Source organism: Psittacula echo, assembly GCF_963264785.1.
Source record: "Psittacula echo genome assembly, chromosome: 28".
Taxonomy (NCBI): Eukaryota; Metazoa; Chordata; class Aves; order Psittaciformes; family Psittacidae; genus Psittacula; species Psittacula echo.
The window spans coordinates 2,199,322-2,216,346 of NC_137763.1; the positions used below are offsets into that span (position 1 = coordinate 2,199,322).

Consider the following 17,025-nt stretch of genomic DNA (forward strand, 5'->3'; position numbering starts at 1 on the left):
CCAGGTCATACTGAGAGTCCCCAGCCCCCAGCCCTCGACCATACTGGGATCCAATGGACCCCAAACTGGGATGTACTGGGAGCCCTTTCCCCTCCTAGTTCATACTGGGAGTCCCAAACCCCCCCGACCACAATGGGATTCAATGGACCTCAAAGCGGGCCATACTGGGACCTCCCCCAGCCCATACTGGGATCCCCTTGACCCCAAACTGGGAGGTACTGGGAGCCCTTTCCCCCCTCCCAGTTCATACTGGGAGCCCCAAACCCCACCCCCGACCACAATGGGATTCAATGGACCCCAAACTGGGATGCACTGGGATGCACTGGGACCCCCCCAAGCCCATACTGGTCCCTACTGGTCGGTACCTGCTGGTGGTCACCTGAAGGCTCTGGGGGGGCCTCCAGGGCCCGTGGGGGGGTGGGGGGGGCCACGAGCTCGTACAGGGCCTCAGCCAGCGCCTGGGGGGGGGGGGGTCAGAGCATCCCGGACCCCAACCCCCCCCCAGCACCCCCAGGATAGGGGGGGCCCAGGGGGTCCCTGGGGGGTTTTGGGGTCCTGGAGGGGTTTTAGGGGGGTCCCAGTGGAGGTTTTGGGGTCTTGGGGGGGGTGGGGGGGTCCCAGGGTCAGTTTTGGGGTGCTGGGGGGCTGGGGGGGTCCCAGGGTCAGTTTTGGGGTGCTGGGGGGGGTGCGGGGGGGGGTCCCAGGGTCAGTTTTGGGGTGCCGGGGGGGGTTGGGGGGTCCCAGGGTCAGTTTTGGGGTGCGGGGGGGGGTCCCAGGGTCAGTTTTGGGGTGCCGGGGGGGGTCCCAGGGTCAGTTTTGGGGTGCCGGGGGGGGTCCCAGGGTCAGTTTTGGGGTGCTGGGGGGGTCCCGGTGCTCACCTGCAGCGCCCGCAGCAGGCGGGAGCAGAGGCTGACAGCAGCGGAGGCCGAGGCAGCCCCCAGGGCCGTCACCCCCCGCGTCACCCCCCCGGGGGGGGTCCCCAGCAGCAGCAGCTCCCGCAGCGCCCGCCCTGGGGGGGGGGGGGACACGGGGATGAGGTCACCTCGGGACACGGGGGGGGGGGGGGGGACACGGGGGGGTCACTGGGGGCACTCACAGAGGCGCAGCACCGCGTGCACCGGGGCCACCCCCCCCAGCAGCCCCGGCAGTTGGTGACACCGGATGTCCCGGAGCCACTCGGACACCGCGAAGGAGAGAACCCGGCTGAGGCCCAGGAGCCTGGGGGGGCAATGGGGACACCCAAAGTACCTCCCACATTCCACATCCCATACCCCATATCCTGTACCCCATACCCCATACCCCATACCCCATATCCTGTACCCCATACCCCATACCCCATACCCCATACCCCATATCCCATATCCTGTACCCCATACCCCATACCCCATACCCCATACCCCATACCCCATATCCTGTACCCCATACCCCATACCCCATACCCCATACCCCATATCCTGTACCCCATACCCCATACCCCATACCCCATACCCCATATCCCATATCCTGTACCCCATACCCCATATCCCATACCCCATATCCCATATCCCATATCCCATGCCCCATATCCCACATCCCATACCCCATACCCCATATCCTGTACCCCATACCCCATATCCCATATCCTGTACCCCATACCCCATATCCCATACCCCATATCCCATATCCCATATCCCATGCCCCATATCCCACATCCCATACCCCATATCCCATATCCTGTACCCCATACCCCATATCCCATACCCCATATCCCATATCCCATACCCCATATCCCATATCCTGTACCCCATACCCCATATCCCATACCCCATATCCCATACCCCATATCCCATGCCCCATATCCCACATCCCATACCCCATACCCCATATCCCATACCTCATATCCCATACCCCATATCCCATGCCCCATATCCCATATCCCATGCCCCATATCCCATACCCCATACCCCATACCCCATATCCCATGCCCCATATCCCATACCCCATACCCCATATCCCATATCCCGTACCCCATATCCCATATCCTGTACCCCATACCCCATATCCCATATCCATACCCCATATCCCATGCCCCATATCCCACATCCCATACCCCATACCCCATATCCCATACCCCATATCCCATACCCCATATCCCATACCCCATACCCCATACCCCATACCCCATATCCCATATCCCGTACCCCATATCCCATATCCTGTACCCCATAGCCCATATCCCATATCCATACCCCATATCCCATATCCCATATCCCATATCCCGTACCCCATATCCCATATCCCATACCCCACATCCCATGCCCCATATCCCACATCCCAGTCTCACCCATGCCGGTGGCAGAGCCGTCGCAGCCGCAGGTGGCAGCAGTTGAGCTGGGCCAGGCCAATGAGGATCCCAGCCAGCGCTCCCTGGGGACAGGGCTGTCACCATCGGGGTGACAGCACCCCATGACCCCCCCCGGGCCCCCCATGACCCCCCCTCACCTGCTCCATGCTGACGCGCTTCCCATGGTAATCCAGCCACACCGGGACCTCGGCTGTGAACCGGAACTCGCTGGGACACGGATGGGTCACTGGGGACACCTCGACATGGGGGGGGCCAGGGTGTCCCCATACCCCATACCCATATCCCATCTCCCACCTCCCATATCCCATGTCTCATATCCCATATTCCATACCCCTATGTCTCATATCTCATACTCCATACCCCATATCCCCTATCCCACACCACATATATCTGATATCCCATATCCCACATCCCATACCCCATATCCATATCTGATATCTCATATCCATACCCCACATCCCATACCCCATATCCCATATCCATACCCCATATCCCATACCCCATATCCATACCCCAAACCCCACATCCCATATCCCACACCTAATATCCCATACTCCATATCCCACATCCCATTGTCCCCCCTATTCCCACACCGGAAGTAAACCGGATTCTCAGTTTCGGGCTCTTCCTCCTCCAGCCCTGGGGGGACCCCGGTACCTTGGCGGGGGGGGGAAGAGTGAGGGGGGGGTGAGGAGGGGGGGAGCAGAGCCCAGCACTGCCCCCCCCCCAGCACCTACAGGTGCCCCTGGGCCGGTACCATGGGGGGGGTCCGGGGGGGGCGCGGGGGGGTCCATGTGTGCGATGAAGCTGCTGACGTAATCCCTGAGGAAGAGGAGGGCGTCCTGGGGGGGGGGGGGGGATGAGGGGATGGGGGGGTGAGGGGGGGGCCTTGGGGGGCCCCATGACCCCCCCCCCCACCCCAGAACCGTGACCCCCACCTGGTCAATGTGCAGGCGCAGCGGTGCCAGGGCCACCCTTAGGCAGCACTCGGGGACCCCCCCGGGGGGGGGCGGATGGGGGAGCACCCGCAGGGCCTTGACCCACAGCTGGAAAAGAGGGGGGGCAGCGTTGGGGTGGGGGGGGCACTTGTGGGGCAGAGATGTCAATGGGGGGGGGGGGTGTCTCTGCACGCACCGTGGGGGGCTGCGGGGGGGGTGCTCCCCGCGGGTGTCGGCTCAGGAACGGGGGGGCCCCGTCCCCGCCGAGGCGGTCGCGCAGCTCCAGGTCCTGCACCAGCAGCACCAGGCGGGCAGTGGGGCGCTCGCCCGGCCCCACGGCGGCCCCACGGCTGCTGCCCGCCCCCCCCGGCCGCTCGCCTGCCCCACGGCTGCCCCACGGCTGCGCCTCCGACGCCTCCTCTGCGTAGGTCTCGTGCTGGACGCTGACCTGGAGCGGGGGGGGGGGGACGACACGGGGGGGGGGGGGCAATGACCCCACTGATCCCCATCACCCCCCCACCCCGGAACCTCCCATTGCCCCATAGCAGCACCCCCAGTGACACCCCCAAGACCCAATGCCCCCCGCGGAACACATTAACCCCCTCTGTGCCCCCCCAGGACCCTGTTACCCCCCCTAAAAACCCATAAGCCCCCCCCAAGCCCACATTACAGCCCCTTTACCCCCCACCCCAGGCCTTATGGGACCCCCCCATCCCCACCTTGCCGAGGTGCAGCTCCATCAGCAGGTCCTGCCTGCGCCCGGGCCCCCCCCGGCTGCGCCAGGGGGCGTGGCCAGAGGGGGCGTGGCCTCCGCGGCGTGGCCTGCAGGAGGGGCGTGGTCACGGGAGGCCACGCCCCTCCTCTATACCCACACCGAATATGGTCAGCAGTGGGCGCAGCCTGGGCCTTAGCCCCACCCACTCTCCCCCAGTGACTCCTCCCACTAATGGAGGGGGCGTGGCTTGCTTTAACCCCGCCCCCACCAGGAGCCACACCCTGTCCTTTAGCCCCGCCCACTTCCAGCACGTTCCTGCACGTGGCCCCCCCCCCCCCCGTTCAAGTCACACCCTCTTTCCACATAGGGGGCTTGGTCCCCGCCGTAGCCCCGCCCATCTGCAGTCAAGCTCCTCCCCATCCCCTATGAGGGTGCGGTTTGTACCGTAGCCCCGCCCACCCCGTAAAGCCACGCCCCCTTCCTCATTAGGGCATGCGGTTTGTGTCATAGCCCCGCCCCCTTTCCTTTAAGTGCGCGTTTGCGTCTCAGTTCCACCCACTCATACTTAAGCCACGCCCTCATTCCCTTTAGGGGCGTGGTCTACACCTTCAGCCCCGCCTACCGCGGGTAAGCCACGCCCCTTTCCTTTTAGAGGCCATTATTTGTGCCGTAGCTCCGCCCACCACCAAGACACCCCTTTTGCCGCTAGGGGGGCGTGGTCTACACAGTAACCCCGCCTTCCCCCGCTAAGCCACGCCCCCTTTCCTTATAGGGGCGTTCTTTGTGTTGTAGCCCCTTCCCCGTTAGGGGGCGTGGTCTCACCGCGCGGCGGGGGCGGGGCCTGCCCCGAAGTCCCGCCCCCCGAAGAGCTGCCAGCGCAGGCTCGCGTCGCGCAGGAGGAGCCGTTCCCGCGGCGGGGGCAGCCCCGGGGGGGGCCGCAGCCGATCCCGGCTCCCGCCGCCCCCCCCCCCGGGCCCGAAGTGCCCCTCGAGGAGGCGCAGCGGCCCCGGCGCCAGCCAGCGCAGGCAGGGGGCGCCCTCCGCAGCCTGGTGACCACGTGACCCCACTGTCACCCACGTGACACCATTGTCACCCCATAGGGACACCCCATTGATCCCCACTGTCACCCCATAGCGACCCCCCCAGTGATCCCACTGTCACCCCATCATGACCCCATTGTCACCCCATAGTGACATCCCCATTGACCCCCATTATCACCTCATAGCGGCCCCCCCAGTGCCCCCATTGTCACCCTATAGCGACCCCCTTGCCACCCCATAGCAACTCCCCAGTGCCCCCCTTGTCACCCCATAGCGACCCCCTGTTGACCCCTACTATCACCCCACAGCAGTCCCCCAACCGACCCCATCATCACCCCAGTGCCCATTGCCTCCATAGCAACCCCCCCCAGGACCTCCATTGTCACCCCATAGAGACCTCCCCCCAGTGCCCCCATTGTCACCCCATAAGGACCCACCCAGGACCCCCATTACCCTCCTGGGACCCCCCATTTCAGGGTCCCCTCTCATTCAGGGCCCCCCCAACACCCCCCCATTGCCCCCCCACTCACAGGGCTCGGGGGGGCCTCCAGGATGCAAAAGCCGTCGGCATCGGGGCTGCTGCTGCTCCCCAGTGGGGCTGGGGGCGGCGCAGGGGGGGCCGGGGCAGCCGCTATGGGGCAGCCATGGGGCCGGGGCCCCCCCTCACCCGGGAACAGGTACATGGAGACTGGAGGGGGCAGGGGGGGCGGCGGGGCCTCGTCTATGGGGTGCAAGGGAGCGGGGAGAGTCAGCCCCCCATGGCAGCACCAGTGGACCCACATCTGCCCCCCAAGTGCCTGTGGCTCCCCCCCCGGCCATACCTGGGGGCTGTGGGGTGCCATGGGGCAGCCGTGGGGCATCGCGCAGGGCGTCCGTCAGGTCCTGCTGGTTGATGGTGGCCGTGGGGGGGCCGTGGGGGGGGGCCTGAGGTTGGAGGAGGCTCAGCAATGGGGTCCTCACAGCCCCACTTGGGGGTCCCAGTGAGGGGGGGTCCCAGCGCCCCCACCCCACACTCACCTGGGGGTCCCCATGGGCTGGGGCAGGGCCAGGTGTGGGGCTGGCTGTGGGGCGCGCTGTGGGGCTGGAGAGGTGCTGCAGGAGCTGGGCAATGGCGGCGGCGCTGTCGGGGCAGGTCCGGGCCCGCAGGCGGGCGGGCGCCAGGCGCAGCTCATCCCGAGGACACGGCTGGAGGAGTGGGTCAGGCTGCCCCATAGCGCCCCACAGAGCCCCACGGCGACCCACAGAGCCCCGCTGAGCCTCCTGCGCCCCATAGCAGTTCCCTCTGCTTGCTCCCTGCACCCTATGGCCTCCTCTGCCCCATGGAGCAGTCTCTGCCCCACAGCAACTCCCGCTGCCCCCCAGCTCCCACTCTGCCTCATGATCTCTCAGCTCCCCAACCTCATCTCAGCCTCCCTGCCCCATGGCTACCCCACAGCTCCCATTTCAGCCCCCAGTGCCGTCTGCCCCCCAGCTGCCTGGGCTCTGCCCCCAACTGCCAGGCTCTGCCCCATGGCTGCCCCCCAACTGACCAGGCTCTGCCCCATAGCAACTGCTGCTGGTCCCCCACTCCCACTCTTCCCCACGACCTCTTTCCCAGCCCCCCAACCCCATCTCAGCTCCCCAGCCCCATGGCTACCCCACAGCTCCCATCTCAGCCCCCAGGCCCCTCTGCCCCACAGCTGCCCCCCAACTGACCGGGCTCTGCCCATCCCCGTTGCCCTTCCACGAGCTCAGCACCAGCTCCAGGAAGTCGACGTCCAGGACGCAGATGAAATCTATGGGGTGGGGAGGAAGGGGTCCATGGGGTCTGGGGGTCCCTGCTCGGAGGGGGTTCCCGGAGGGGGTCCCAATGTGTGTGTGTGTGGGGGGGGGGGGTCCCGGTACCTCTCTGCAGCTCCAGCTTCGCCTCCCGCCATTGGTCACTCAGGAGCACGGCGCCATCGTCCACCAGCAGCCTGCAGGGGGCGCCACTCATGTTGGGGACCCCCCCATCACTATCAGCCTCAATCCCCCCCCATGTACCCCCCATAGTGGGGTGCCCCCCCATGCTGGAGTATCCCCCCCATTATTGGGGTGCCCCCCATATTGGGGTACCCCCCCATGCTGGAGTATCCCCCCCATTATTGGGGTGCCCCCCATATTGGGGTACCCCCCCATGCTGGGATATCCCCCCCCCATTATTGGGGTGCCCCCCATATTGGGGTACCCCCCCATGCTGGAGTATCCCCCCCATTATTGGGGTGCCTCCCATATTGGGGTGCCCCCCCCATGCTGGAGTATCCCCCCCATTATTGGGGTGCCCCCCATATTGGGGTACCCCCCCATGCTGGAGTATCCCCCCCATTATTGGGGTGCCCCCCATATTGGGGTACCCCCCCATGCTGGAGTATCCCCCCCATTATTGGGGTGCCCCCCATATTGGGGTACCCCCCCATGCTGGGATATCCCCCCCCATTATTGGGGTGCCCCCCCCTCACCGCAGCAGGAAGGTGCTGGTGTCGGGGACGCTGCTGCTGGTGACACTGAGGGTCTCAGCGGTGACCAGGACACGCAGGGGGAGAGGGGGGGGCCTGGAAGGGAGGGGGCACGGGGGGTGTCAGGGGGGGACCTCAATACCCCCGCCAAGGACCCCTATATTGGGGTGCAAACCCCCCCAATGGACAACGGCACCTCTTTGGGGTGCCCCCACCCAAAGGGGACCCCAAAACCAGGGACCCCCCCAAGACACCCCCATTTCAGGGTCCCCCTCATTCTGAGCGCCCCCCTCCCCATTTAACCTCCCCCCCCCCCATCGCAAAGGCCCCCCCAACCCAACACATTGGGGTGCCCCCCCCAAAGGGACCCATATAAAGGGGTCTCCCCACTAAAGGACCAGCATTTGTGCCCCCCCCCCCCTCCATGGGGGGCCCCCACCGGTAGTGGAGGCCGCAGCGGCGCAGGTGCAGGTGCAGCCGGGTCAGGGGGGTCGGTGCCGGGTACCCCAAAACCGCCTCCTCCTCCAGTGCCAGCAGTGCCAGGAGCTGCGGGGGGGGGCAGGGATGGGAACCACCAAAATGGGCACCCCCAAAAGCCCCCCCAATGGGGACCCCAAAATAGGCACCCCCCAATAAGAACTCTCCAAGCACCCCCCCAGTAGGCACCCCAAAAGAGGGACCCCCAAACAGGGGGACCCCCCATAGGACCCCAAACACCTTCTAATGGAGACCCTAAAATAGGGACCCCCCAAACACCCCCTGCAATGGGCACCCCCAAACAGGGGTACCCCCAAAGCACCCCCAACAGGGACCTCCCCCAACACCCCCCACCCAATGGGGACCCCAAAACAGGGACCCCCCCAATGTCTCCAACCAACTGGGGACCCCCAAACTGAGCCCCCCCACCCCCCCACCCCAAATGGGCCATCCCAAACCTCCCCCCCCCCCCACCTGGCTGAACCAATGCTGCGCGGGGGGGGCGGCGCGGTGCTGCAACAGCGCCCCCTGCAGGGCCACCGACACCACCAGCTCCTGGGGGGGGGGACAAGGGGAGGGGATCACCAATGGCCCCCTACTGCCCCCCCCATTGCCTCCCCATGTCCCTTTATTGCCCCCAACCCCCCCATGTCCCCCCATTGCCCCCCCATGTCCCTTTATTGCCCCCAAACCCCCCCATGTCCCCCCATTGCCCCCCCGTAGCCCCCCCACGTCCCTTTATTGCCCCCAAACCCCCCCATGTCCCCCCATTGCCCCCCTATGCCCCCCCATTGCCCCCCCATTGCCCTCTATTGCCCCCAAACCCCCTCATGTCCCCCCCATTGCCCCCCCATAGCCCCCCCATGTCCCCCTATTGCCCCCCCATAGCCCCCCCACGTCCCTTTATTGCCCCCAAACCCCCCCATGTCCCCCCATTGCCCCCCCATAGCCCCCCCACGTCCCTTTATTGCCCCCAAACCCCCCCATGTCTCCCCATTGCCCCCCCATAGCCCCCCCACGTCCCTTTATTGCCCCCAAACCCCCCCATGTCCCCCCATTGCCCCCCCATGCCCCCCCATTGCCCCCCCATTGCCCTCTATTGCCCCCAAACCCCCCCATGTCCCCCCATTGCCCCCCCATGCCCCCCCATTGCCCCCCCATGTCCCCCCATAGCTCCCCCATGTCCCTTTATTGCCCCCAAACCCCCCCATGTCCCCCCATTGCCCCCCCATGTCCCTCTATTGCCCCCAAACCCCCCCACGTCCCCTCACCCGCGTGTCCCCGGGGGGGCTCAGGTCACTCTCCAGCGCCAGCACCAACATCCGGGGATCCGGGGGGGCCTCGGGCGGGGGGCCCGGCTCCTCCCATGGACCAATCACAAGCTGCAGAGGGGGGGGCGGCCCCGCCCCCCCCGGCACCTCCAGCTCCTCCCCCCCCTCCTCCGGCACCGGTCCTGGATGGGGGGGGGGGGGGGGAAACAGTGAGGGGGGGGCTGAAGCCCCGACCCCCCCCAACCACAAAGACCCCCCCAAACCACCCCCCCCCCCCCCATTTGGCCTTTTCCCATGCATTTCGCCCCCCCCCCCCAATTTCGGGGTCCCCCCCCCTCTATTTCAGACCCCCCCCCTCCGGTCCCCCCCCCCTCCGTACCGTGCCACAGCCGCAGCTCCATGACCTCAGCGCAGGCTCCGGTCCCCCCCCGGCGCCCCCCCGGGGCGGGCACGAGGCAGACCTGCCCCTCCCCCACCTCCAGCACCAGCCGTGACCCCGGTGACCCCTCCTGGGGGGGGGGGGAAGAGAAAGACGGGGTCACTTCAGGTCATGGGGGGGGTTGCCCCCCCCCCCAAGTGACACAAAGGGGAGAGTCCAGGGTGACCCCAAAGGGACCCAGGGTGACGGGGGGGGTCCCGGGGGGGGTTATTGGGGGGCTCAGGGGACCCCGGGGGGGGTTGCAGACCCCCAAGTGACACAAAGGGGGACACAGGGGGGCCCATGGGGACACAGGGGTGATGGAGAGGGACTGGGGTGACCCCAAAGGGACAGGGGGTGATGGGGGGGTCCCGGGGGGGCTCAGGGTATCCCCAAGTGACATAAAGGGGACTGGGGGTGGCCCAAAAGTGACACTGGGGGGGATAAAGGGGGACCTGAAGGGGGCTTGGGACCCCCAAGGCACACAAAGGGGAACACGGGGGGGGGGCATGGGGACCCCAAAGTGAAGCAGGGGTGATGGAGAGGGTCTGGGGGTGACCCTGGGTGCCAATGGGTGACACTGGGTGCCAATAGGTGATGCTGGGTGCATGTGGGTGACAATGGGTGACAGTGGGTGCCAAGGGGTGACTGTGAGGGCCAATGGTTGACACTGGATGCCAATGGGTGTCAATAGGTGACAGTGAGTGCCGATGGGTGCCAATGGGTGACACTGGGTGACAATGAGTGCCAATGGGTGACAGTGGATGTATGTGGGTGCCAATGCGTGACACTGGGTGACAATAGGTGCCAATGGGTGCCCCGGACACACCATTGGGTGACAATCGGCCGTGACCCGTCCCCATGGGACAGTGATGAGGACAACGACGCTGCTCTGGGGGGGGGCGGCCGTGGCCCCCGGGGGCACCGCGGGGCCTTCGTCATCCTCCTCTTCGTCCTCCTCCTCGGAGTCTGGGGGGGGCCAGAGGGGGGGGGTCAATGGGGACCCGGGTGCGGGTTTTGGGGGGGTCCCAGGTCCCGTCCCGTCCCCCCCCCCCCGCTCACCCGTGCCCGGGGCTGATTTGCAGGGCTTGAAGGTGTCAGAGCTGGGGGGGGCGGAGCCTGCGCTGGGGGCGTGGCTTCCGGAGGGGGCGGGGCCAGCCGGTTCCCACAGCAGGAGCTCATTGATTCTTTGGGGGAAAGGGAATGGAAACGTTACTGGGGGGTGGGAGGAGGCACCGCCACCACTGAAGAACCCCCCAAAACCAGGGACCCCCCAACCCCCCCCAAATCAGAACCCTCAAACTCCCCCTCCACCCCCCTCGAAGCACCCAAAATCTGGGCACGCCAAAATAACCCCCCCCAAAATCACAGCCCCCAAAAGTGGGGTGCTCAAAACACCCCGAACTTGCGCCCCCCCCCCCCCCCCCGGCAGGACCCCCAAGTGTCCCACCCCCAATTGGGACCCACCAACCAAAGGATTCCTCATCCAAGGGACCCCCCCATAGAACCCCCACCTTAGGGACACCCCCAAAAGCCCCCCCAGGACCCCCCCCAACCTGCTGTAGAGTCGCTGCAGCAGCGCGGGGGGGCGCAGGCGGAGGTGGGCCCGGGGCAGCGTCAGCCGCAGGCTGCAGGGGGCCCCCCCCAGTGCCCCCCCCACGAACGCCCCCAGCTCCTGGGGTGTCCCCGGCAGCACCAACTTGGGGGGGGGGGGGGATCAGAAGGGGGGATGAGAACCATAGGGACCCCTCAAAGAACCCCTCACCCCCCCCCGAAGAGCCCCAATGGGGGGGGATCAAATGGGGGGTGTGAGACCCATACGGACCGCCACAAAGAACCCCTCAGCCCCCCTACCAGAGACCCCCAATAGCCCTAGGGATACCCCCAACCCCCCCCCAGGGCTCCCAAAAGATCCCCCCAGAATCCATAGGGATCCCTGGAGACCCCCCCCAAATCCCACAGGGACCCCCAAAGGCCCCCTCCAGAGACCCCCCCTCAATGGCACCAGGGACCCCCAATGGCCCCAATGAGACACCCCGCGCCCCCCCCCCCGGATCTCCAATATCCCTGAGGCCCCCCCCCCCCCCACCCCCTCCCATCCCCACAGGGCCCCCCCCCCGGGGGTGCCCTCACCTCGTGGCTCTCATAGATGCTGCGCTGGGCCGAGAAGGGGCTCAGGGGAGGTCCGGGGGGGGCCCCTGAGGGGGGGTCGGGCACCATCACCTCCAGCCTGTGGGACCCACCCAGGTGTCCGCCTCCACACATGGGGGGGACACGGACACCCCAACACCCCCCCCAGCACCCAGGTGACCCCCCAAAAAGGGACCAAAGAGGTACCTGGGGGACCCCAACATCCACATCCTGCCCCCGCCCTCCAATCCGAGGGACCCCAATATCCAGGACCCCCCCCCTCAGCACCCCATGGGTGCCCCCCCTGCCCCATGGGTGCCCCCTCACGTGGGCAGGATGCGGGTGCTCCCAGGGCCGGGTCCGGGCTCCACGCACAGGCAGGGGATGGCGCCCATGTCCTCGGCCTCGTACACCACTGGGGGGGGGACATGGGGGGGGTGTCACAGCCGAGACCCCCATAGCCACCCCAGGACATGGGAACAAGCCCCCCCTCCCATCCCACAATGTCCCCCTTGTTCCAGTCACATCCACCCAGGCTCCCCCTGTGCCCCCCCATGACACCTCATGTACCCCCATGCCCCCCCACTTCATGTCCCCCCATCACTCTGCATCCCCTTATGACCCCCCAACACCTCCCCAGTGCCCCCACTCCCCCTTCCCCCGTACCCCCCATATCCCCCCCCCCCCCCAGGAGACACATGCACACCAGGACCCCCTCCCCCCAAAAGCCCCCCACAAAGATCCTCCACTATCCCCCCCTACAGGTGACAGATGCAGACCAAGGCCCCCCCCCAAAACCCCCCATATCCCCCCCCAGGTGATAGATGCAGACCAAGACCCCCCCCCAAGACCCCCCCATATCCCCCTCACCCAGGAGGCGGGAGCAGACCAGCGCCCCCCCCCGCGCCCCCCCCGCACCGCGGGGCCCCCCCAGCTCCAGCCTCAGGCTCTCGGGGCGCAGGCTCGGGGGGGGGCCCCGCAATGGGGGGGGGCGGAGATCGACCCGGGGCAGCCGCAGCCGCAGCACGGCCCTCGGCGCCGCCCACCGCAGGCGAGGCCACGCCCACTCCTGGGGAAGGGGGCGGAGTCAATGTAGGGCACGCCCCCAAGAGGCTCCACCCCCGCCCCGCCCACAGCCACCCATTGACCCACCCGAAGTCCCCGTTCATTAGCACAAACCCCGCCTACCGCGCAAGCTCCGCCCCTTTACCCATCCCTGACCCCACCCATTAACAAGCCACGCCCCCTTTCCCCGTAAGTCCCCTCCCCTCATTGACGCCCCTCCAACTTTAAGCCCCGCCCACCTCTCCAGGGGGCGTGTCCTTGCAGGAGGCGTGGCCTAAGCCAGTGAGGGCGGGGCCAAAGCGCTCAATAAGCCCCAGGTCCAGGTCGCTCTCCATGGGGCTGAGCTCCAGCGACAGCTCCCGCGGGGGGGGCGGCTCCTGGGGGGCACTGGGGGTCAGGGGGGGTCGGGGGGATCACAGGGGGACCCGGAGGGGGGGTCACCAGAGGGCCAAGATGGAGGCTGGGGGAGTCAATGGGGGTCATGGAGTGCTTTGGGCAGTCACAGGGTTCACATGGGGGGGCACAGGGACTTGAGGTGTTGGGGGGCAAGGATCTTGATAAATAGGGGCTGGTGGGGGGCCACAGAGCAGGCCCATGGGGTGTCCTGATGGGGTAGGGGTGGGTGTGGACCCCCCCGGGGTACTTTCCCCCCTCTCTGGTGATTTGGACCCCCCCATCCCACCTCGGGGGCACCGGGGCCCCCCCAACCCCACTCACCTTCAGGGGGGGCTCCCCAGGACCAGGAGGGGTGGGGGGGCCGTAGTGCAGGCGCAGGCAAGGCTGGGTCGGGGGAGAGGCGGGGGGGAACCGCAGCACCTGGGGGCGGGGTTAGGGGCGGGGCCACAGATGGCTCCACCCCCAACCGGCTTTATACGTGCAAGGCCACGCCCCCTCCCACAGACATGCCCCCAATAGCACCGCACCATGAAGACCCGCCCCTTTTAAGCTCCGCCCCTTTACCCAAGCCTCACCCACTGCCAGGCTCCACCCCATCAGCCCCTCCTCTTTTAAGCTCCACCCCATCAGCCCCTTCCCATTGCCCACCCCCTCCCAAACCCCGCCCCCTGCACTGGCCCCGCCCCTTCCCATTGGCCCCGCCCACCTGCAGGCGGTGCGGCTCCGCCCCCGGCAGCTCCTCCGTCAGCTCCATGCGGGCGACCCCGAGGTGCCCCCGGGGCCCCCCCGCGGTGCCCAGCTCCAGCCCCCCCTGTGCACCCCCTGCCTGCAGCCTGGGGGGGGGCACGGGTCAGTGGGGGGGAGGCATGGGGGGAAAGGGGGAAAAAGGACGTGGGGGGGGGCAAAAGACTTATAATGGGGGGGGACACAGCAGAATGAGAGGAGACAGGGAACCAGAGGGGGTAGCACATGATGGAGGAGGGACACAAAGGGGAAGGAAGAAGGGGACAATTCAGGTGACAAAGGGGGGGGGACTTCGGATTTCGGGGTCACATACCTGAGGTGGGGGATGGGCAGGGCATGGCCTCCGCCCAGCACCCCCCATAGGAGCTGCTCGTCCCCGGGGGGGGGGGCACAGCCTGGCTGGGGCAGCGCCAGCGTCACCGTGCCCAGGGTCACCCGCACCCGGCAGCCCCCCGGGCGGGGGGGGCCCTGCCCTGTGACAGCGGCAGTGATGGGGGGGGGGATGACACCCCAAGTGACCCCCCCCCATTGACCAATCCCCCCCCCCCCCCCGCACTTACCGGGTGGGGGTGAGCACTGGGGGGATGGGGGATGGAACCGGGGGCTGCCCTAGGGGGGGGCACAGGGGGGGTCAATGCTGCTGCCCTCCCCCATCCCCTGCAGAGCACCCCCCAACCCCTCCATCACTCACCACAACGCTGGGGGAGGGGCTGGGGGGGGGCGTAGCCTCGGGGGGGGCCGAGCTCTGCCCCCCCAGGGAGCCCGTCATGGAGTAGAACAGCTCTGGTGGGGTGGGGGGGGAGAAGGGGTTACAACCCCCCCGAGCACCCGAAGACCCCCCCAGAGCACCCAATGGTGCTTCCAGTGCCCCCCCCATCCCCCAACACCTTCTCCTGGCCCCCCAGGGTCTCACCTGCACCAGGGGGTCCCCGGGGGGGGCCGGGGGGGTCCCCCCCCCGCAGGCAGCGGCTCAGCTCCCGCTCAATCAGCTCCAGGTCCTGGGGCCCAGGGGGCGGCTGCGCCCCGAGGGGGGAGGCCGGGATCTGGGGAGCCGGTGATGGGGGGGGCACTGCAGCCCGAAGCACCCCCAAACCCCCCCCACCAATGGGACCCCCCCAAACACTCCCAAACATCCCATAAAGGACCCCTCCCAAAGTTACCCCCCCCCAATGGACCCCCAAAGAGACCCCCCCAAACCCCCCCGGGAACACTCCAAATCCCCCTCCCCAAAGGGACCCGGGTATTGGGGGAGTCCCCACCCCCAAAACACCCCCCCCATAGACCATTGGGGTGCCCCCCCTCCAGGGCCCCAGATTTGGGGGTCACTCACCAGGGGGGTCGAAGGTCCCCAGCAGCCCAAACAGGGCCTCCAGCAGAGGGGGGGGCAGCAGCAAGTGCAGGGCCCCCACCTCCCCCTGCACCTCCACCTGCACCCCCCCCAGGGCCATCAGCACCCCAAAGCCTGCACCTCCCCATGGCACCCCCAAACCCCACAGCGACCCCCCCGGCACCCATCAGTGACCCCCAATACATCCCCCCCACCTATAAACAATGCCCAGGACTCCCCCCCCCCGCACCTATAAATGACCCCCAGCACCCTCCTGCACCCACAAACGACACCCAGCACCCCCAAGACACTCACTTGCACCTAGAACTGACTCCTAGGGCCCCCCCTGCACCCATAAATGACCCCCAGCACCCTCCTGCACCCATAAATGACCCTAGGACACCCCTGCACCTATAAATGACCCCCAGCACCCTCCTGCACCCATAAATGACCCCTAGGACACCCCTGCACCTATAAATGACCCCCAGCACCCTCCTGCACCCATAAATGACCCCTAGGACACCCCTGCACCTATAAATGACCCCAGCACCCTCCTGCACCCATAAATGACCCCCAGGACACCCCTGCACCTATAAATGACCCCAGCACCCTCCTGCACCCCTAAATGACCCCCAGGATCCCCCCCCGCCTCGCACCCATGGGTGCCCCACACCCACCGCAGGGCCCGGCAGGGCCTGGTTCTGCTTCAGCCTCAGGGAGAGCCGGGAGGGGCCGGGGCTGAGCCCCACCGGGACCGGGGGGGGGGTGGCGGCCTCCTGGGGGCAAGACCCGGGGGGGGAGTGGTCACAATTGGGGTCCTATAGGGGGGATCCCGGGGGGGGGTGATGGGTGACCCCTACCAGAGCCCCGGGGGGGGGCAGCTCCTGCCACAGCAGCCGCAGGTCCCCAAAGCGCAGCCCCTTGAGCAGCACCGGGGGGGGCCCCGGGCCCGGCCCCCCCTCGTCCTCATATTGAACCCTAGGAAAGGACATGGGGGGGTCACATCCCCATCGGGGCACCCTCAGTAGCCTCAACCCCCCCTCCTTGCACCCCCTCAGTGACCCCCCCCCGGCCCCCTCCCCACCTTGGCAGCCGCAGCTCCAGGGCCCCCCCCGGCAGCTCCAAGCGCAGCTCCGTGTCCTCCAGCTCCACCCGCAGCCGGCGCAGCACTAAGGCGGGGGGGGGCACAATGGGGGGGGCTGTTCGAGATGTGCCCCCCCCGACCCCCAACCCCAACCCCCCTTTATTTCCTCACCTCCATCGATGGTCAAGGCCAGCGCCTCCAGCCCCTCCAGGGGGGCGGCTCTGCGGGGGGGTCTCGCCGGGACGATGGTGGGGGAGCAGCCCCCGGGCCCCCCGCTGCCCTGCGGGGACACGGGGCAATGAGGGGGGGGCACAAAGGGACGAGGGGACGGGAGAGGGGGGGTTGGAAGAGGAGACCCCGGGGGGTGACGGACCAGAGGGTGGGGGACCCATAGGAAGGGTGACAGAGGGCGACGGGGGGGGGTGACATGGGACCAGTGATGGGACGGGGGGGGGACACGCACGGTACCGGATAGGGAAAGACGGGACCGGAGAGTGAAGGACGTGATCGGAGAGGAGAGACAAGAGTGGAAGCGAGAGACGGAACCGGAGAGGGGAAACGGGACCGGAGGAGGGGGAACGGGGACCGGAGGAGGGGAACGG

The 17,025-nt window shown here is 67.5% G+C and overlaps 1 protein-coding gene across 1 annotated transcript; it reads right to left on the reverse strand.

Annotated features, from left to right (window-relative positions):
- Positions 1–130: 130 nt before the first annotated feature.
- ATG2A (autophagy related 2A) lies at positions 131–17,021 on the reverse strand (the record flags this gene model as incomplete). Its single annotated transcript, XM_080635811.1, has 38 exons — positions 131–458; positions 879–1,009; positions 1,097–1,218; positions 2,324–2,406; positions 2,482–2,551; positions 2,938–3,001; positions 3,102–3,186; positions 3,283–3,390; positions 3,479–3,730; positions 4,002–4,104; positions 4,820–5,043; positions 5,568–5,758; positions 5,859–5,961; positions 6,055–6,222; positions 6,733–6,812; positions 6,922–6,992; positions 7,515–7,607; positions 7,951–8,057; positions 8,463–8,543; positions 9,260–9,441; positions 9,639–9,768; positions 10,507–10,646; positions 10,740–10,864; positions 11,234–11,376; positions 11,811–11,907; positions 12,135–12,222; positions 12,678–12,876; positions 13,112–13,249; positions 13,590–13,688; positions 13,975–14,101; positions 14,326–14,485; positions 14,573–14,621; positions 14,704–14,795; positions 14,926–15,055; positions 16,017–16,115; positions 16,200–16,317; positions 16,424–16,508; positions 16,595–17,021. Coding segments are annotated over 38 exons (4,935 nt in total), but the record flags the coding sequence as incomplete, so codon positions are not given.
- Between the last annotated feature and the right edge of the window lie 4 nt (positions 17,022–17,025).